The 21218-nt window shown below is 43.3% G+C and overlaps 1 protein-coding gene and 6 non-coding genes across 7 annotated transcripts; 3 read left to right on the top strand and 4 right to left on the bottom strand.

Annotated features, from left to right (window-relative positions):
• Nucleotides 1-1078: 1078 nt before the first annotated feature.
• TRNAL-AAG (transfer RNA leucine (anticodon AAG)) lies at nucleotides 1079-1160 on the bottom strand. The gene has a single exon. It is a non-coding gene; the product is annotated as a tRNA-Leu (tRNA).
• An 803-nt stretch (nucleotides 1161-1963) lies between these two features.
• Nucleotides 1964-2036, top strand: TRNAM-CAU (transfer RNA methionine (anticodon CAU)). Its single transcript has one exon. It is a non-coding gene; the product is annotated as a tRNA-Met (tRNA).
• A 2300-nt stretch (nucleotides 2037-4336) lies between these two features.
• TRNAK-UUU (transfer RNA lysine (anticodon UUU)) lies at nucleotides 4337-4409 on the top strand. Its single transcript has one exon. It is a non-coding gene; the product is annotated as a tRNA-Lys (tRNA).
• An 877-nt stretch (nucleotides 4410-5286) lies between these two features.
• Nucleotides 5287-5844, bottom strand: LOC128055560 (vesicle transport protein SFT2A-like). The gene has a single exon (XM_052648171.1). It carries the CDS (start codon nucleotides 5842-5844, stop codon nucleotides 5287-5289), a length of 558 nt encoding a protein of 185 aa, XP_052504131.1.
• A 2548-nt stretch (nucleotides 5845-8392) lies between these two features.
• TRNAM-CAU (transfer RNA methionine (anticodon CAU)) lies at nucleotides 8393-8465 on the bottom strand. Its single transcript has one exon. It is a non-coding gene; the product is annotated as a tRNA-Met (tRNA).
• An 11383-nt stretch (nucleotides 8466-19848) lies between these two features.
• On the bottom strand, nucleotides 19849-19921 carry TRNAF-GAA (transfer RNA phenylalanine (anticodon GAA)). Its single transcript has one exon. It is a non-coding gene; the product is annotated as a tRNA-Phe (tRNA).
• Nucleotides 19922-20494: 573 nt separating this feature from the next.
• Nucleotides 20495-20566, top strand: TRNAE-CUC (transfer RNA glutamic acid (anticodon CUC)). Its single transcript has one exon. It is a non-coding gene; the product is annotated as a tRNA-Glu (tRNA).
• The last annotated feature ends 652 nt before the right edge of the window (nucleotides 20567-21218 follow it).

Raw genomic sequence — 21218 nt, forward strand, 5'->3', positions numbered from 1 at the left:
AGACTTGTGAATTCACCTATTGGACTTATGAAATAAATATCCACTCAGTCTAACAACTCAAACAAATGTCTAAAGTACAATTTATAATCTCCCTGTCCTCTAACACTGTTACCACTGGAAACAATTTGAAGTATGTCCTTCCATACATTGTCTATACATTGTCCTAATGTTCTTTGTTTTGGTAACTATACATTACAATGTAATTCATAGTTCCATTGTTGGATTCTTTATCAGTGGAAATTGTGCCTTCTTATTGCTTGTCTTCTCTCCTAGGCACCAGGGCAGGCACTTCCTTCTTTGTTCCCATCCAGGTGCTCAGTGCCTAATTTTAACTCTGGAGAGAGATCAAGGGAGGCTTCCAGGAGACAGCAACTACCTAGCTGAAGGGTGAGAAACTTTGAAGGCAGAGGGAATTGCTTGGAGCAGAGACTGAGGGCGCCCAACAGAAGACGCAGAGACACCTGCTGAGTGGGGAAAGCGCCTCTATTTAATGTGAGGTGAAGGGAAGCTGAATATAAGAAGAGCTGCCACACCTCAGATCAGCATAAATAGGATTTAAAATGTGAAATGAGAAGGCTGCAGGGATGCTGAGAACTGCGGCCGGGCAGGACCTGTCTCCAGTTACAAATGGATTCAGGGAGACTGACCGTCGTTCATCAGTCCACCATTTATGGAATAATGCATCCATAATAAGCACTACTGCATTTACGGGGCCTAAGTAAGTACTTAGCAGGTGGTACACAGTAGGATCTGATTTTTTTCTTTTCCTTTTTTACATAAAAGTATGAATTACAGAAAGTCTGTTATGTGTTCTATACTCCTGGGTGGTGAAAATACGAGGGAGTAAATACCATGCCCAGTAGATGCTCAGTAACTTTTTGTTCCTTGGAATAATCAGTTGAAGGCTTATCATGAGGTGGACACTGTTTCGGGGGCAGTGCCTATAGGTGTCATCTCTGGTCTCTGGGAAAACGGATGTTGTAGGAGGAGAGGAACCTACCTGAAGTTGGAGCCTGTGAGAACTGTTGTGTGCGTTGGACTTGGAATGCATAGACCCGCTTGAGGTGCAAAAGTACCTTGGCAGCGGTGGGATTCGAACCCACGCCCCCGAAGAGACTGGAGCCTTAATCCAGCGCCTTAGACCGCTCGGCCACGCTACCCCTCACGAGCCCGGCTTTAACGTGCATATCATCTGACCCAAATTGCGACCCGTTTCAGGTCCTTTTCCTCTCTCTCGCCCCGCCAGGCCCTCGCCACTCGGCACTGTCCCCGGGGCCCTTCCTCCAGCGTTCCCCTCCCCACTCCCACCACAGCCCGAGAACCCCCTGACCCCGGACACTTTACTTTCTCATGGCTCCCAGGTTCATCTTGAATGGTGACGCCGCAGGTGGCGCGGGAAGAGGCACCTGCCCCATCTGTCACCAATGTAGGAAAAAAGAGTCACGCAGACTGAGAGTTCCAGTGGATGCTGTGGGCTCCAGATCCACTTGGACTCCGGAGCAAGCCCCCGGACTATAGGAGTGAGCAAGTCCGGGAGTTTGGTTTGAGCCTGGAGAAAGGCTGACAAAAAAAAAACGAGGAAAGAATCTCGAGGGTCCCGCCTCACCCACCCTCCTTCATCATCTCAAGAGACCAAACTCCTCCACGGAACCTCATGAGGGAGGCAGAGAGTGCAGCCCTTGCTACTGAAGTCCTGTTTGCTTTTCAGAAGGTAGCGCATCTCCACAATCTGCAAAGTCCAGATTCAGTTGCCCTGTCTTCGCAGGACAGTTTTCACGGGAAACGAGCTGGGCTGGCAGTCAGGCCCTTACCCTTGTTCTGCGTGGCTCTGGCTTCCAAACTTTGGATATTTTAGACGCGAATTAAACCACAGTTCCATCTTCTTTTGAGGCATTGTGATTCCGATAATTTTTTTTCTTGCAATAAAGTTGGTAGACCTTTTGTTGAAAGGGGCGGTACAGTTGCCTCCTTAGCGCAGTAGGCAGCGCGTCAGTCTCATAATCTGAAGGTCCTGAGTTCGAACCTCAGAGGGGGCAACGTGTAGTTTTAGTTTTTTGTTTGTTTTCTTCTCCTTCCGTAGGTCTTAAAAAACAAAACAAAACAAAACACAAAACAAAAACGAGGAAATTTGCTTTGATGAAACCGAACGGGTAATTTTCTTTTACAGAACCGTGTAATATTCAGACACAAAATAGTAATTTCAGTAAGATTACTCCAAAATTCTTGTTCCAGCTGTAGACCTTGACTGATAACATAGGGGCTAAGGGATACCACACTGTATGCAACAGAAGATGCTCCTGATCTCATGGAGTTTATTTGCTATGTTTGAGTGGGACAGGACAGACAAGACAAATCTGGATTTTTAACAGCAGCCTCAGGAGATCTGATCTGAATGCAATCAGCTGAACACGTTTTTGGAATCCTTCAGCACATATGCAGTTATCTCATGTTGACAATCGTGGAGAAGGTCACTTCCTTTCAATATTCTGATCACTCAGAGCTTGCCTGCTGCTGCTGGTGGCAGAAACCTCAGGTATTCACAAGGCAGATCAAAATCAGAGCAAACACTCCATGCTTTCCAGAGAATTCGCAGAAGATTCCAAGCGCCCTTTCCTATTCTCTTATTTCTGCCTCTCCCAGTAAATTGCTTTTTAGGGCAATGAGTTACAGAGAGAAATGATTTTGACACTGCTTCCTCTCTAGGTCCCAAGGAAGAGTCTGGGCCCAAGTGCTCCCAGTACTGCCATTCCCCAGCACTGCCACACAGTCAGTCAGTAGGCCAAGTCTATCATCTCTTGTCCCATGCCGCCACATTCTTTATGTGAAACCAGCATGCTCTATTTGAAATTATCTCTGACCATGTTGTTCCTCCCTGCTTAAAATCCCCAATGACTTTATATTGTTGCAAGAATGAAATCTGTATGATGCATTCCTAGCCATAACCTCTGAGCCTGTCAGTCTCTGTTCTGTCTCTCTCTTTCTGTTCAACTTGCCCCCACTTTTCTCAATACTGTCCCAAGAAGAGATCTGCACATAAGTACAACAGGCCTTCATTAAGTTCTCAAAGTGTTCTGCTCTTTGCACTTCCTGGAATGTGGGAGCCACATTTTTGTCTAGTTTATTACTATAAACTTTACAGTACAAAGCCTTTGACTCTTAGTTTAAACATCGTGGTCTGGGAAAATTCTTCTCTGACCCCCTGGAAGAGGTCACCTCCCCTTATAATCAACCCACTGTCTTGGAGATCTGGGGACAGGGGGCACTTTATTGTGCAGACTTTTAATTTCCTACCTCTATCCTTTATCCTAACTTAAGTCTAGTAATGTTTTTCTTTTTATCTTATTACAGTGAAATTGTGTAGACCACCTCAAATCTATTTTGAATAGTGGCATGAATAAATACATAATTGGAAATGTACCTCCTATCATCATGTTAAATGCAACCTTTGAGGAAGAAATTTCTGTTGCAGGATTTGAGGGAGGAAAGTGGATGAGAGATTAAGTAATTTGTCTAAGGCAGCATGACCAAACGATTAAATATGATATTCTAATTTATGTAGTTTACAATAAAAATAATAATGATAATAACACTTACATTTCACCTAACCATTAGCAAATCCCAGACACTATTCCAAGAGTTTACTTGTATTGAAAGGAAAATGAAGTCGCTCAGTTGTGTCTGACTCTTTGCAACCCCATGAACTGTAGCCCACCAGGCTCCTCCATCCATGGAATTTTCTAGGCAAGAGTACTGGAGTGGGTTGTTCATTTAATTTGGAAACTCAGGTCATGAGATTATATGTTTGTTTCTCTACACATCTCAGTAACCTGTACTTTTTCTTAAGCACATTTATCACAGTAATCAAACATTTATTATGTAATTCGTCATTTACAAGGCTGACACTTCTAAACAGTAAACTCCACTAGGGCAGAGGTGGTGGCCTTCCACTCTATAAGCCGAGGGCAAAGCTGTTTGCTCAAAATAAGTTCTTAAAGCCTACTTATTGAGGGCTTTTTTTTTGGTGCTAGGCATTCTTAAGGGCTAGGGGGAGACTTGGAGCTCAAATTTTGAAGATGAAGGACAAGATGGTCCAGGTGATATCTCTAGTTTTATACAACATTTAGAAAAAGTTGGTTACTATCTCTCAGGTATGAGAATTATTTTTTTTCTCATGACCTGGGGACAGAAGTAGTTGTGAGCCCTATTCAAGGTTGCAAAGATAGACTTAGGAATAAAGATAAAGGAATATAAACAAAATTAAACTTTGTACTTTAAAGTCCGTGTACTTTACTTTTTCCACGTTAGGATATTTAGGAAACAAGCCACCACTAAGGGAGCCCGGATAGCTCAGTCGGTAGAGCATCAGACTTTTAATCTGAGGGTCCAGGGTTCAAGTCCCTGTTCGGGCGCTTTCCTAGGCTTTTGGTATCCAGCTCTGACTCCACCTCCGAGTGTATTTCTGCGGAGGAAAAGTGTAAGTGACTCAAGCAAACGCTGAGCTGAATATATGGGATGACTACATCAGAACGGTCGCAGCTAACATTTAAGAAGAATCTTAGTACCATGGCCTTGTACCAGAACAAAAAAATTTCCTAAAAGTGAAGTAAGAGTTGGTTGATAATGGATGGTTGAGAAGGCATTTCTGGACTGCAAAGCTCCGTAAGGGTAAAAAGAATATCTACCTGATAATGTGGCCCTATTTAGAAAAATATCATACTAGGATCAGAATTCTATTGTTTTGAGGGGCTTGGCTTAACTATTTCGGTGGTGAGTGCACAGGACCATCCTTGCCTGATATCATAGTCATTAACATTTTTTTTCCAAGTGTGGGTTTATTTCAAAATTATGAAGATTTATATATTATTTTTATTACATACAATAAAGCAGTTTAGCTGACAGTAAAAGCTTTCACATTTAAAGTTTTTATTTTAAAAACGTATTTTAAAAATGTAGACCCTTAAAAACCACCAAAAAAGCTGAATATATCTTGCAGTGTAGGTTTATCCTTAAATATTCACATCTCAAATGCTGTTTAGAAAAAAGATTTAAAAACAGGTTAAAAATCATTTACACTTGGCAATGATTAAAATCTCATCGTCTCTGGCAGAGCATTTTAATGGCACATAATGAATTTACTGTCACAAGCATTTAACAGTTTAATGGGTACGTAGTTTTACCAGTAAACAAAATGGGCTTAGATGGTCGGTGCAGTTGTTCTGGAGTGATCACTGTATCAGGAAAAGGACACCACACCAGAAACAGAACATCAACTTTTAAAAGGTCTTTTCAAATAGTTTCCTTCTTTTCAAACAGCTTTCCACTCAGGAGAGAAGAACAGCACTTAATTACTGCATCCCTTGCGTATGGGATGCATGACAGACTATACCAGGTCATCGGGAGGAACTGCAATATGCAGAATAACACGGCCAGTCCCTTCTTATGCCACCAAAGGGCAGCGCACAGGGTGAGCACGAAACACAGAAGCATAATAATTGTTGCAAGCAATCTCGTTGTTTCAAACATTTTCTTCAGTTGTTTCACGGATCCCATTAAAAAGTATGTACTGGCTAATGCAGCAATATTTCCAAAGGTATAAAACACTGCAAAAAGCTTTATGCCTCCAGGGAGCCACAGCAATCCAGCTCCAAGGATGGAGAAGAAGATGCCACTGACGAAGCATATGGCAAACCACTTCAGCCTGGTGTTGAAACTAAGCGTCGAGGTATCAAGCACCTGTGCGGTCAGGCCCTGCTCCTCATCGTCCTGGCCACTTAGGACCTGCCGCAGCTTCTCCACGGCCGTGGCCGTGGTGCCCGGCCCGCCCCTCTCTCGGCCCCTAGTCATTAATAATTTATACTTCCATTACTCTGATTACAGGTGCATAGAACAATCTTCAAATATTGGTTGCTTTCCACTATAGAGTTTATTTTACATGAGAAAGAATATGCTGATCAAACATCAATATGGCTATAATATGTTTATACTCTGGCTTGGAATTTCTCTAATGTTTGGCTATTGTGATCAGTCCTGCAAGTCTGAAGAAATCAGTGAATTAAAAAATAGCTTCTAATTCTATAAAGGAGAGGAACAGATTCAGAATAGTGGTGGCTCCAGTGAGAATCAAGATTCTCTAAGGAACTGCCTAACAGCCAGACAATCCAGTCTTTTGTCCTCTCTGCAATCCTTAACTGCATTGCTTAAACTGTAGCAGATATAGGCTCCTGGAATCAGAGACTGAGGCTCAAGAGGACATGGTCAAAATGTTCCCCAGGATACAGCTTTTCCATTCTGCACCAGAATGAACTGTTAAGAGAACTACACTGAAATATAGATTGTCTGAGGTCCGGATAGTTAGCAGGAGAAGCCTAAGTATTGTGCTCTCTTTTTCCAGCACAGACTAGGCCAGAGAACTGTAGGATGAATTTCAGTAGGTAGGGCTTCTTGCGGGGATTATTGCAAAAATCCAAATTTGATGTGTTGATTGCCTGGAGTCGCAAAGAGTCAGACACGACTGAGCGACTGAACTGAACTGAATTGAATATAGTGATAGAGAATGTTGGAAATGCTCTCGGGGTCTCAGGAATAAGACACACAGTCAAAAATCGCTCAGCAAGGCAGTTTACTTCTGCAGAAGGGAGTCCTACAGACTAAGGTCTGGAGGCAAACACACTGAGTCCACTCGGTTTTTATCCCAAAGATGTAGTTTCCCTCCTTTTGCTCCTCATAGGTTGAGGAGCAGAGTTAAAATCTTTCCTGGAGGTCACCTAAGTTTTTATTGGACAATTGGTCTCCATGAGGGCCACGAATAGCACTTGTTAAGTTCCTGATTGGAGGATTTATATTAACTCCTTTCCCCATTCTTTTAGTTCTTTGCGCATGTCCAGGATAAAGCCGGTAAAATTAGCCTGCCAAAATGTTCTTATGAGTAAGGAGAATCAAGAAGTGAAAAGAACAGAGGATTGGCAACAAGCCTCCATTTTAGGAATCTTATGCACAAGCTGGCTATATACCTTTGTGTTCAACTATTCTAAGAATGAATCACTTCTTTATTTTTTATAACTTCTCCTTTGACAGAAAAAAACCTTTCTTACAGGGAATGTGGCAAACACACACACACACCTACAAACAAAAACAGCAACATTTAATATGCTAATTAATTCACTGGCTTATTTGACAAGTGTTTATTGCAGAAGGGAAAGGCTACCCACTCCAGTGTTCTGGCCTAGAGAATTCCATGGACTATACAGTCCATGGGGTTGCAAAGAGTTGAGCATGGCTGAGCGACTTTCACTTTTATTGTTTGTCAGATACTGTGCTAGGCACTGGAAATACAAGAGTGGATGAAACACACTTTCTTATAAGGACACCAGCCACTGAATTTAAGGTACTCCCCCCACCCCCAATTCAGTATGACCTCATGTTAGTTTAACTAATTACATGTGCATGCATGTGTGCTAAGTTGCTTCAGTCATGTCCAACTCTGTGCGACCCTATGGACTGTAGGCCACCAGGCTTCTCTGTATTCTCTCCAGTCAAGATTACTGGAGTGGGTTGCTCTGCCCTCCTCCAGGGAATCTTCCTGATCAGGGATCCAGCCCTCCTTTCTTAGGTCTCTGGTGTTGACAGGCGGGTTCTCTACCACTAGCGCCACCTGGCAAGCCCGATTACATCAGGCAAGCCCAATACAACTGCAAAGACTCTAATTGCAATAAGGTCCTTTTCGGGGGTTTTGGGTGGGGATGGTTTTGTGGACCACTATACCATGGGCTTCCTGGTGGCTCAGTGGTAATGAATCCGCCTGCCATTGTAGGAGAGGCAGGTTGGATTCCTGGGTCAGGGAGATCTCCTGGATAAGGAAATGGTAACCCAGTCCAGTATTCTTGCCTGGGAAATTCCATGGACAGAGCCTGGCAGGGTACAGGCCATGAGGTCACAAAAGAGTAAGACATGATTTATCTACTAAAGAACAACAACAATTTACTGTAGTACAGGTGGGAAACCAGTTAGAACCAGATTAGATAGGGAGGCCAGGGCAAGGAGACGGCATATATATTTGAAGAGGAAACAACTTACTGAGAAAACTGAATATCAGATTTTAATATATCTGTACATTGTTTTTTTTTTTTTTCAATAAATTAGAGTGCACCAATAGGATACTGCTTCAAGAAGGACTAGTAATCAGAGGAATTTTGAGGTTGTCCATTGGAAAGAAATGAAGAAAACAAGTCACTACACATAAAGAGGCACATGTCTGCATATTTTTGTACCTACCAATTGGGAGGAAGATAAAGTTTAATCTTAACCTCTTCGAGGGCACTTTCAGCTCAATGGCCAGGAAGCAGACTTTGACGAGAGGCTGTAACTTTTTGACGCCTGAGGGAAAAAAGCTAGCTGCCCCCTCTGAGGTTCGAACTCAGGACCTTCAGATTATGAGACTGACGCGCTGCCTACTGCGCTAAGGAGGCAGGTGGCAACGTTTGCTCATTAAATATCTTTAACACTGGATTTTACTTTGCTTAAACTTTGGTCTTGCTGTACATTTCCCTCACTTAAATTTGGAAATGCAAAGCTGTTCTGCACAAGTGCAATAGCTTCTACAACCTGAGTCAGGTGAGGATTGTCGCTGTTGATCTCGCTTGTTCTGAACTGATGACCTCCACTTCTCACAACCGAAAAAAAATTTCCTTAACGTCTTGCCCAGAAACCTGCACTAAAACTACACTGGCGTCCATCCCTGTGGTCTCTAGAGAAAAGGAAGACTGCCCACTTCCTTTCTCATGATCCTTCTTTCCTTCAGTACTCGATTCTTCTGCATCCGTATTTTGAACACTTTTAAGTGTTCACTGTCTTAAATAACAAAACACTTCCTTTGACTCGGCGCCTCGGTCTCAAGCCGTCGCTTTATTTCGTTTGCTCCTTCGCAGGCAAATTTCCCAGAAAGCGGTTTGTCCTCATTTTTAAACACCTCCCCCAGTCCCATCAGTTTTTCAACGGACTACAATCTTCCCCGACCACTGCTCCGTCCAGAGGAAGCCCGTCCGGACTATGTGGCACTTGATAGTTCAAAGAGTAAGGTGTCCTTGCTGCAAACTCGTGGGAATCTGATGGTATAAGAGTTGTAGTTACAGAAACAAGAATAGGTGAAAAGCCTGGTTTACTTACTGTATTGGAGAAGGAAATGGCAACCCACTCGAGTATTCTTGCCTGGGGACAGAGAAGCCTGACGGGCTACAGGCCATGGGGTCGCACAGAGATGGACACTACCGACGACTAACACTTTCACTTGGTTTGCAGGGAAAGTCTCGGGAAAGCCCCACCTCCCGGGAAATCTCTTCCCCAGTTGAGAAAAGTCAGTGTTTTCGGGGTTCAGAGATGGGCTACGGACGGTTGGGGAAAGGACAAAAAATCCTATTGCAACTTTATAGCGCCGGGGTTCCCCACCCCGGAAGGCTGAAAAGAACATTGATTTACCGTCAAATGGATGCCGCACGTCTTTCTCAGCTTCTGTAGTTGCAGTCGCATTTTCCCCCTGGCCGCTGATAAGGGCAATCGTAATTTCTCGTTCGCAACAATGGGCGGTCCATTGTTGCATCCCTCTGAGTGCTGTGGCTTAAATAGGCAAAATAAGCGATCCGTAGTCGTGGGCGTCAACAGTTTGGCTGTGCCTGTAGATTAACTGTTGTGCTTTTTGTCCAAATAGTGTTAGCTTTGTGTTTAACATTGTGGATATTATGACCATGTTTTCTAAGAGTCTAGATAATGAAAGTGGGAACAAACGAACTCCCGTGGGAATTCTAGCATGACCCAGATCACTGAAAAAGTCTAAATGACGGATTGAAGAACACATATAACTGGATTAGGGAGGTAAGTTACCGAAGCAACTGCACAGTATGCAGAAAAGGATTTGGATTTGGGCATGGTGAAAAAGGAGGTGTGAAAGTACATGGGGAGACTGAATCTCCCAAATCTGGGTTTAGACGGGCAAGAACTTTCCAATCAGGTTTTCTTGTCTCCAAATGACACCAGTGCTCATTCAGAAATAGAGTTGGGTATAACACTTGAAAAGTCTGATTCAGAGGTTGCAATGGTACCCCACTCCAGTACTCTTGCCTGGAGAATCCCAGGGAGGAGGGAGCCTGGTGGGCTGCCGTCTATGGGGTCGCACAGAGTCGGACACGACTGAAGCGACTTAGCAGAGGTTGCAACCAGGAGGCAAACAAAAAGGTAAATTTCGATACCATGTATTGGTCTCTTGCAACATGGAGCTGATTCTGTCTGATGAGCTTGCTGTCTACAATATAACAACCTCAAGTGATGTGTCAAAATACGGTGACCAAAAACTGTTTCCCTAGCTCCTAGGACTTCACGTGAAACATAGTGTCGAATATCGTCTTCTTGATTTGTATGTAGATTTAAGAAAACCGCTACATACTTAAATGATTGTTGATATCTTGTTTAACTACAAACTAGGTCTTGTTCATCTATCTGCACAATTTGCAGAGGTGCAAATGTGAATTTTGGCAAATTCTATTTAGCCTTACCGAAGAATATGAAAAAGGTCTTATCTGCTAAATGTCCTGCACTCCGTGTGCATATAGCATTGCTTTAAAAGACTGTGGCTTGTTTACTCATGATGTTGAGGTTTTCACGGTTTATTGAAGTTTATACTCAGTTTTATTTTCTTCAAAATGTGCAGAAGCACTTACTGAGATTTTTAACCTCATACAAATGCAATGAGATAAAGTCTTTGGGCCTCCAACGTGGCTGTCATTGTTGCTGGCCATAGAAAATATGCTAAAATTTGGCCTGCTATAAAATCTTTATTTTCAAAGAATGGGATAAGAAGAATGTACTTCTCTAATTTGGAAATGCTTTAAGGATGGGAATGGAAAAAAGTACTACAGTAAAACAGAAATGTATATGCTCTTTCTCCAGTATTGTTTGATGTTATGTTGATCGTGACAAAACTCATACACTGAAAAAATGATTCATTTTGTGGGAAATACGACTACTTAAGAATGAAATAATAATAATACCAGAAAGGGGCAGCCAAATAGCAAGAAAAACAGAATTTTCTTATTTGCTAAAAGTACTGCTACTGCTGCTAAGTCACTTCAGTCGTGTCCGACTCTGTGCGACCCCACAGATGGCAGCCCACCAGGCTCCCCCGTCCCTGGGATTCTCCAGGCAAGAACACTGGAGTGGGTCGCCATTTCCTTCTCCAATGCATGAAAGTGAAAAGTGAAAGTGAAGTTGCTCAGTTGTGTCTGACTCTTAGCAACCCCATGGACTGCAGCCTACCAGGCTCCTCCATCCATGGGATTTTCCAGGCAAGAGTACTGGAGTGGGGTGCCATCACCTTCTCCTACAATATAACTTATTAGAATCCAAGTTTTATTTCACACATTTTAAGTACTGCTATGATTATTTATTAAGATTAAAAGAACTGGAGAAGCAGCAGGTGTGGGGATGGGTAGGAAATCAAGAGACCTTTGAACATACCAAGTTTGTGATGCCTTTTGAACATCCAGTGGAAATGTCAGTCATGTAAAAGGATCTGCTTAATGGAGAGACGGGGTTGAAAATTGAAGTTTGGGAATCATCAGGGTGTAGGTGGTGTTTAAAGTCAGGTGATCAGGTGAGCTCATGAAGGGAGAAGATAAAGGCGGGGAATACATGAGGACTCAGTAGGGACTTTAGAGAACTCCATAATTTAGAGACTGGGAAGAGGAGGAAATAGAGAAGGACCTTTGAGGTAAAGTTCAAGTCTGTGGTATTGAAAATAAGGCTCACACTGTGTCCTCATTATCTACTAAAATGTAACAAAGAGTTCCAAAACACAGTGGCTTGTGGTATGCAGAATAATGGCCATTCTAAAGGCATTCTCTAATCCCTACAACCTGTACATGTTATCTTCCATGGTAAGAGGTACTTTTCAGATGTGATTCAGGACCATGAGATGGGGAGATGATCCCAATCACGAGTCCTTAGAAGTGGGGTGGGGGAAAAGAAGAGTAGGTAAAGAGATATGATTTTGAGAAGGACTTCGACCCATCATTCATGGCTTTGAAGAGCCAAGGAAGGCAGCAGCCCTTAGAAGCTGGGCGTGTCCATTAGCTTACAGGCAGCAGACAACAGAGACTTCAGTCCTACCACTGCAAAAAACAAACTCTGTGAAACAGGAATCAGATTCTCCCCTTGAGCCTCCAGAAGGGAATGCAGGCTGCCAATACCTTACGCTCACTTCTTCTTCTTTTTTAATTGTTTTATTTTATTATTGGAGACACAGTATGTGGGATCTTAGTTCCCCAATCAGGTGTTGAATCCATGCTCCCTTCATTGGGAGCTCAGAGTCTTAGCCACTGGACCACAGCGAAGTCCCCAAATGTATCACTTCTGACCTGCAAAATTCTAAGACAATAAATTTGTGTTGTTTCAAGCCACTACATTTGCTGTGATAGCAGTAGAAAACCACTTTATTATCTCTCTTGATTCTGTTGGTTGACTGGGTTCATCTGGGCAACTCTGTTCCATGTGATGTCAGCAGGAACTTCGATCCTCTGAAGACTTGATTGGGCTGAGTTGTTCAAGATGGACAGCTCATGTGATGGGTGTTGGCAGTTGGTGTTTACGATCTGCTAGGAGTTTCGTTGAGACTGTTGCCCAGAGTGCCTGACTGTGGCCTTTCCATGTGGCTGGGTTCTGAAAAGGAGCTTCTCAGGTTGAGCATTTCAAGAAACCTCATCAGAAGCTGCTGGGGTTCTTATGACTCAGATGGGCCTAGAATGGGCAAAATGTCATTTCAGTGAAATTCTACTAGGTCAGCCAAGATTCATTGTGAAAATGTGCTACACAAAGGTGTGATTACTGAGAGACCTGCTACATTGGGGTCAGTTTTGGGAGACTAACTACCACATAAGCTAATTTTTTTTTTCATCTGCAACATCATCTTAGTCTTACTCTCTGGCCTGTACATTGTTGATGCTCTGCTCAGGTCTACTTGAACTTGGAACTAGGGATTTTGACACCTTTTCAGCTTTGTACCTGTCCGACTCTTTGTGAGCCCATGGACTATACAGTCCATGGGATTTTCCAGGCCAGAACACTGACCTTGCAGAAAGGCAATGGCACCCCACTCCAGTACTCCTGCCTGGAAAATCCCATGGACAGAGGAGCCTGTAAGGCTGCAGCCATGGGGTTGCTAAGAGTCAGACACAACTGAGCAACTTCACTTTCACTTTTCACTTTCATGCATTGGAGAAGGAAATGGCAACCCACTCCAGGGTTCTTGCCTGGAGAATCCCAGGGACAGGGGAGCCTGGTGGGCTGCCGTCTATGGGGTTGCACAGAGTCAGACACGACTGAAGTGACTTAGCAGCAGCAGCAGAACACTGACCTGTATAGTCCATGGGGTCGCAAAGAGTGGGACACGACTGAGCAACTTTCATCATTTCATCATCAGCTCTGTACCTGTTGATGCTTCATGAAAAGAATCCTTCCATGCCCTATGGATCTGACATAATTCCAACATGTGTGATTTTCCACCACATCACCAAGCAGTTCTTTACACCAGCTGGGTGTCCTACAATTCAACTCAGTTCTAACACTATCTACCCAGAGATAATGTCAGATTTTATCAATTAGGAGCTGGGTTCCACAAGACTGCCCTCCACTTCAGATGCCAATCATGAGTCCAGGTTGTCAGCTGTGCATATGATCAACTGATTATAGATGAGAGTTTTTAAAAACTCCTCTTTGAGTTTGATTAATTTGCTAGGTAAAAGAACTCAGAGAAACATTTTATGTATGAGTTTCAGTTCAGTTGCTAACTCATGTCCGACTCTTTGCGACCTCATGGACTGCAGAACCCCAGGCCTCCCTGTCCATCACCAACTCCAAGGCAAACCATTCCAGTGTTCTTGCCTGGAGAATCCCATGGACAGAGGAGCCTGGTAGGCTACAGTCCACGGGGTTGCAAAAAGTCAGACACGACTAAGCGACTTCACTTTCACTTTTCATGTCCATCAAGTCGGTGATGCCATCCAGCCATCTCATCCTCTGTCGTCCCTTTCTCCTCCCACCTTCAATCTTTCCTAGCATCAGGGTCTTTTCAAATGAGTCAATTCTTCACATCAGTTAGCCAAAGTATTGGAGTTTCAGCTTCAGCATCAGTCCTTCCAATGAATATTCAGAACTGATTTCCTTTAGGATGGACTGGTTGGATCTCCTTGCAGTCCAAGGGACTCTCAAGAGTCTTTTCCAACACCACAGTTCAAAAGCATCAGTTCTTCAGAGCTCAGCTTTCTTTGTAGCCCAACTCTCACATCCATCCATGACTACTGAAAAACCATAGCTTTGACTAGATGGACCTTTGTTGGCAAAATAATGTCTCTGCTTTTTAATATGCTGTCTAGGTCGGTCTAACTTTTCTTTCTTTTAATTTCATGACTGCAGTCACCATCTGCAGTGATTTTGGAGCCCCCCAAAATAAAGTCTATCACTGTTTCCACTGCATCTGTCTGCCAAGAAGTGATGGGACCAGATGCCATGATCTTAGTTTTCTGAATGTTGAGCTTGTATGAGTTTACTGACTTATTATAAGGGGCTATCACTCTGGAATAATTAGAAGGGAGAGTTGCAAAGGGCAAGGTATGGGTAAAGGGAACATGGAACTTCCATTCCTTCTCTGAGCTGGTCACAGTCCTCACATTTCCAGCCCCAAACTCTTCAAACCCTGTCCTTTTTTCTTTTTTTTTTAATTTTTAAAAATGATGCTTCATTATATAGGCTCTGTTATTAAATCATAGGCCACCAGTAATTTAACTCACTCAATGGACATGAGTTTTAGCAAGCTCCAGGAGCTGGTGATGGACAGGAAAGCCTGGCATGCTGCAGTCCATGCACAAAGAGTCAGACACGACTGAGCAACTGAACTGAACTGAACTAGCCCCTCTCCTCTCCCTGGAGGTGAAGGTGGGACAGAGAGTTTCAACCCTTCAATCAGATTAGTTTCTTTAGCCATCTGACCCCTCCAAGTTAGTTGTTCCAAAATTCCCTCATTAATATAACAAAAGGCACCTTTATGGCTCTCATCAATTAGGAAAGTCCTAGGGTTTCAGAAACTGTGTGTTCTGTGAGGAAGACCCAATAATATTTATTATAAATCTTAAAAAAATTTTTTTTTATTTTTACTTTATTTTACTTTACAATACTGTTATTATAAATCTTGATCTCACCTTCCCTACCTGCCTAATCGTAGCTCATCTTTAAGACACATTTCAGCTATCATCTCCTCCAGTAAATCCTCCCCATCTTTAGGTTAGGTGCCTGGATTGATGATGTCCTCTACACAAAATCCTGCCCTTACATCTATGGAAGAATACAATTTTTAATTCTCGCTGATTTTTTTTTTTTTTTTAATCAGGCCACAAGCTCCTCAGAAGAGTGCATTTTGTGCTCTCTGATTCCCCAGATGGACAGCACAAAGAGGGGTCTCAGTAAATGTTGGCTGACAGAGCAGTAATTGAACAGTTCTCTACATTTATTATTATTTCTGTAAAAAATCTGCCTGCAATCCAGGAGGTCTGGGTTCGATCACTGGGTCAGGAAGATCCCCTGGGGAAGGAAATGGCAACCCCCTCCAGTATTCTTGCCTGGAGAAATCCGTGGACAGAGGAGCCTGGCGGGCTACAGTCCATGGGGTCTCAGAGTCAGACACGATTAAGCAACTAACACATACTGCATTTATTTATTACTTACCGCAAAGCAGCAAACAAATGCATCCAAGATGCTACTGTACATATGTCAAGGTTTCAACCAGGCAAAAAATTATGCATGCAGGAGGGCGGGAACTAAAAAGGGTGCGGGGTGGGGTGTAGTGGGATGGATGCCTACGATCGTTTGGGAGGGCACAACAGTGGGTATCTTTTATTTTTCTCTATAATGTTCTAATATAACGTTGTCACTGTTAAATAAGTGTAGAACCATCCGGTTCCAAAGCGTCAACAACTTTGTCATTTGCCGCACGGGCCGCTGATTGGCCACACCTGGGAGTTTCTTAGAAATGAAGAATCTCAGGGCTCACCCCCAGATCCACAGCATTACAACCTGCATTTTGGCGAGATCCCTCTGTGAGTTTGTACGCGCATTGAAATTTGCGAAGAAAGCTGAACGCTCATCCTCTGATAAATTTACGGCCGTTTATGCGAAGATTCCCCGGACAACACAATAATAAGAAGCGTATTCACATCTCTGCCCTTGCTTTCTGCGTCTCTTGAGCCCTTTCTAGCAATCTTGAGGAGGTAGCGGGCTGGGAACAGGGGAGTCGCCCCTCAGGTCCCGCCGCGCATCACTGCAGGGTAGCCGGCCGCAGCCTCCAGGCCCGCGGCGCCTCGTTTCCCCGCGCCGGGCTCGGTGGCGCGCGCCTGTAATCCCAGCTTCTTGGGAGGCTGAGGCCGGCGGATCGTGGGTGCCCGGGGGTTCGGGACTCCGGCGCTGTGTAGAGCGGGCGTCCGCACTGGGCCCGGCACCAACATGGGGCTCCCGGGGGAGCCCGGGGGTACCAGGTTGTCTAAGGAGGGGGGGACCCGGCCCAGGCCGGACACGGAGCAGGTCAAACTCCCCGTGCTGGGCGGCGGTGGGACCGCGCCTGCGAGCCGTGCCTGGAGTTCTGCCCGGACATCCAACGAGACCCGGTCTCTTTTGTTCACCTTCCCTTTACAGGATTCTGTCTTAAAAAAAAAAGAATCATTTTTTCCTCAGCATTATTCTCGCACAGGGCCAACCACCTGACTTCAGGGCGGTGCGCATACTGCTGTTAAAAGATAAACTGAGGCATTTTAAATTAAGAAAAAAGATTTTATTTGAGCAAAAATCGATGCCAATGGAGCAGCATCCAACCTAGCGGATAGGAAGGAGCTCCGAGGAGCTGTATAAAATGGAAGGCTCTAGTAGACAGAAGTGAGCAGGAACAAGGAAGTTATATTAGGGAAAGAAGATGATTAGTAATTGCTGAATTTCTTTCCTTTAGGGGATGGCAGGAGCTAGATTATCTAATACTGATCAGGTAATTCCTGATTGACTGGTTTTACATTACATTTCCAGGTGGGCAAAAATGCTAATTAAGTCTGGGCTTGGTGACAACGAGGCTTAGCATAAATGACTCCATTTTGGGCCTGCCTTTTTTTTTTTTTTTAACACTACCTGTTTGCTTTATCTTTAGATGTTGCACGCAGGGGTAGGGTGGTACAGTCAGGCATACTGGAAGAAACTCTTCTTAATGACTTATTATCCTGGGGATTTCTCCACTCTGCAATCGGCCTTCCCCAAAACAGTAAGGCTATATTGCATTTTGTAAATACTACTTCATTATATTGCATTACGTGACAAGTGTATAATCCAAGACAGATGTGCAACAGGTCTGAACTTAAGGAACTTCTCACTCAAAAACCTGTACACAAAAGTTCTTCCTCGACTGGACAGAAGACCTGAAGAGACATTTCACCAAAGCAGATATATAGATGGCAAATACACACACGAAAAAGTTTTCAACATCATTAGCCACTAGGGAAGTGCAAATTACAACCACAATGAGTTGTTACTAGATACCTATCAGAAGAGCTACAATAAAACTAGTAACAACGCCAAAGGTTGATGAGGCTATATATGTTGCTGATAGGAATGTAAAATGGTGCAGCCACTCTGGGAAACACTTTGTCAGTTTCTTTAAAAACTAAATATGCAAGTACCATGCTACCCAACAGTTGCACTGCTGAACATACATCCCAGAGAAATGATGACTGATGTTTACATAAAAACTATCCACAAGTGTTTACAGTATATTTATTCATACTGGTAGAAACCTGGAAACAACCCAAATGTCCTTCAGTGGAGAATGTTCAAACTGGTGAATAATATACAGAATACTATTCAGTAATAAGAAGGAATGAACCATGAAAGATTCAACAACTTGGATGAATCTTCAGAAAATTACAGTGAGTGCAAAAGCCAGTCCCAATAGATTATATTGTATATATGGTTCTATTTATATAACATTCTTGAAATTGCAAAGTTGTAGAAATGGAAAGCAGAGTAGTGGTTGCCAGATGTTGGGGTGGGGGAAATAAGAGGTCAGCAGCTATAAAAGGGCAACCTGAGTACCCTAGTGGTGATGGAAATGTTCTGTATCTTGACTTTATCAATATCAATACCCTGCTCCTGATATTGCATTATAATTTTCCAATGTGTCACCATTGGGGGCAACTCAGTAAAGCATACATGAGATCTTTCTTCATTATTTCTTATAACTGAATGTGAACTTACAATCATCTAAAAGTTAAAAATGAATTTTAAAAAGACAGAGGTCAGGCCACTGAGAAGTAGCCATTTCTAAAAAGAGTCCTTAGAAGTTTGGGAGAGGGAAGATGGAAACAGAGCAGCCAGAGAGTACAGAGGAGAAAATGTCCAAGGAAGTCTGTGTCATGAAGGAAGAGTTGTCAATAGTTTGCATTCTGCACAAAATTAAGTTTAGGGGGAAAAAAGCCAAAGCATTAGAAATTTGAGTGGCTGATGGTAATGCTTTCTTAGGATTGGAAGGCAGACATAAGCTGATGAGCAATTAAGGCAAGGAAGCTGAGACAAATACTGTTCCTGACACAAGTTTGGTGGTGAGTGGAAGGAAAGCCTCTGGGGAAGAAGCCTGAGGGCAAGACAGGAGGGCATGTGCTCTCTTCCTCTTGTCTAAGATGAGGATTAGGCATTTTGTAGTCTGAAGAGAGGCAGGTAAGAGGGAGAGAGATCAAAGACCCAAGGGTAGAATGGAATTTAGGAGAAGGTTGTCAAAAGCTCAGCTGGAGTATTAATTAACCTTGTAAATGAGGGAAAAATTTTCCTCTGAGTAGGAAGAGGTTGGAATATGTGAAGAACCAGAAAATTAGGAGATAGGGGAAGAGGAAACCACAGGAGTATCATGACTCTTCTTTCTTTCAAGGCTCTGGCTCAGTTTACCACATACCCTGCCCCGCACTCTCTTCCAGCCAGGAGCCGCCTCTTCAATTCAACTCAGATGACTTCATTTTCTAGGAAACTTTCTTCAGTTCTCCTGCCTTGCCTCTCTCTCTCTTCAGAATTGCATAGGAGTCCACTTATTCAATAAATTTTTACTGAGGGAAAATGACGTCGAGAAAAACGTAATTGATATTCCTCATATTAAACTTCCCTTTTTCATGTCTACCTGGGATATGGTCTCCTTTGCACTAGAACCTGGCAAAGAATAAGATTAGGAGGAAAGGGGGAATCATTAAGTAGAAATGAACGGGAGAAAGTGGAGTCCCCCTGACTTTGGCTTACGGTTGCTGGAGTAATTCCGTGGGGATGAAGAAGGTGTAGGTTTGAAGAAAGAGGAGCATAGCATAAATGGAACAGAATCCGAAACAAGAAAGAAGATATACACTAAATATTACAAAAAAGAAGTGGTTTTCCTTTAGCACATTTGGAACTACTTCCATTTAGAGAAATGTAGAAGTCCATCCTTGGAGAAGGAAATGGCAACCCACTCCAGTGTTCTTGCCTGGAGAATCCCAGGGACGGAGGAGCCTGATGGCCTGCCGTCTATGGGATCGCACGGAGTCGGACACGACTGAAGCGACTTAGCAGCAGCAGCAGCAGCAGCAGAAGTCCATCCTTAGGTTTCTCCGACTGAAATAATCGTCTTTTTGCACAATCCCCTTGTGTCTTCCTTTACGAATTTGAGAAAAAAAAAAAAAGTCGCCTATTTTTTTGGTTCTGTGTGTATTTTGTTTACGTTAGTACATTCAGTATTTTAATAAACATTAAAATGATTCGTTTGCCTGCCGAAACCCGGGATCGAACCAGGGACCTTTAGATCTTCAGTTTAACGCTCTCCCAACTGAGCTATTTCGGCTCCGCCCACACAGCTTTAAAATAATGTGTAATGACTTTATTCCCTGCCCTTTTAGTCACTACTTATTAAGAATTTGATAAGCATTACGATAAGCACTTTGAGGAAGCCAAAGATAAAATTTAAAAGGACTTTCATCTTCTAATGGCTCACCAATTTATAAAGAGAAAGAGAAGACAATTACAAATTAATGTTTTAAGAACTGCTGTAATGACTTCGTTAAATCTACAATTTATTTCTGAGTAAATCCACAGGTCTGGCGCAGGGAAAGAGACTCTATGAAGCTACATGCCCCGATTTCTTCTTCTTCGGCGTTGCCACATCTTCCTCTTTTCCATATTTTATTGGTTGGTGCGGACGGGAAGTGAAGTCGCTCGGTCGTGTCCGACTCTGCGACCCCATGGACTGTAGCCTATTAGGCTTCTCTGTCCATGGGATTTTCCAGGCAAGAGTGCTGGAGTGGACTGCCATTGGACGGGAGGTCCTGGTAAAAACGAAAGTGATCCTGTTACAGTGCCACTTCGTACCTACGAAGCATTAGCCTCGTAGGTTTTTCTTAACAGCTTTCTACCACCTTCCCTGGTGGTCTAGTGGTTAGGATTCGGCGCTCTCACCGCCGCGGCCCGGGTTCGATTCCCGGTCAGGGAATGGGTAGTCTGCTTTTGTTTTTATGCTACCAGTGTTCCCGCATAGGGAAAATTTTAGAAGTGTATGCAAGCTAACTTTTAATTTTCATATGAAACATTTTCGGTTTAGAAGCCCTGCAATGGTTTTGATATTCCAAGCTCAAAATGACAAATGATGTAAATTTCAATGGTTTACAAAAAATGAGTAAATGAGTTAGTTACTTGTCATTGATCAAAAAGCTGTCCACTACTCCTAAATGCCTCCAAATTTTAATTTATTCGATTGGATGATCCAGTGAGAGGGAAATTTTGGAGGCAATTGATTAGCTTTAGGAGTTGATCGAGATTAGCACAACATAATGAAAAAACAGTTACGAATGAAGATGAAAGAAATCGAGAAGCTATTTTCTGGACGTTTGTCTTCACTGGTTGTGGGAGAGTTTCTGAATCCGGGAGAGCAGCTGGAATTTTGAAAAGCACTCTCTCTAGTGGATTTTCTAGTTTCACTGCTTTGGGAGGAGGGAGATCGCCCGAGAATTACTGGCAGGGTAATTGAATCTTAGGCCTAGGCGAGCTCCAGACTGCCTGATCTCCCCAGCGTCTCCACCTCTCTTTAGCTACGAATTTGCAAACTGTCTGGGGTTTGCTAAGAAAGAAAGTAGGGGAAGGCTAGA

This window comes from Budorcas taxicolor, chromosome 11 (genome assembly GCF_023091745.1).
Source record: "Budorcas taxicolor isolate Tak-1 chromosome 11, Takin1.1, whole genome shotgun sequence".
NCBI classification, from domain to species: domain Eukaryota; kingdom Metazoa; phylum Chordata; class Mammalia; order Artiodactyla; family Bovidae; genus Budorcas; species Budorcas taxicolor.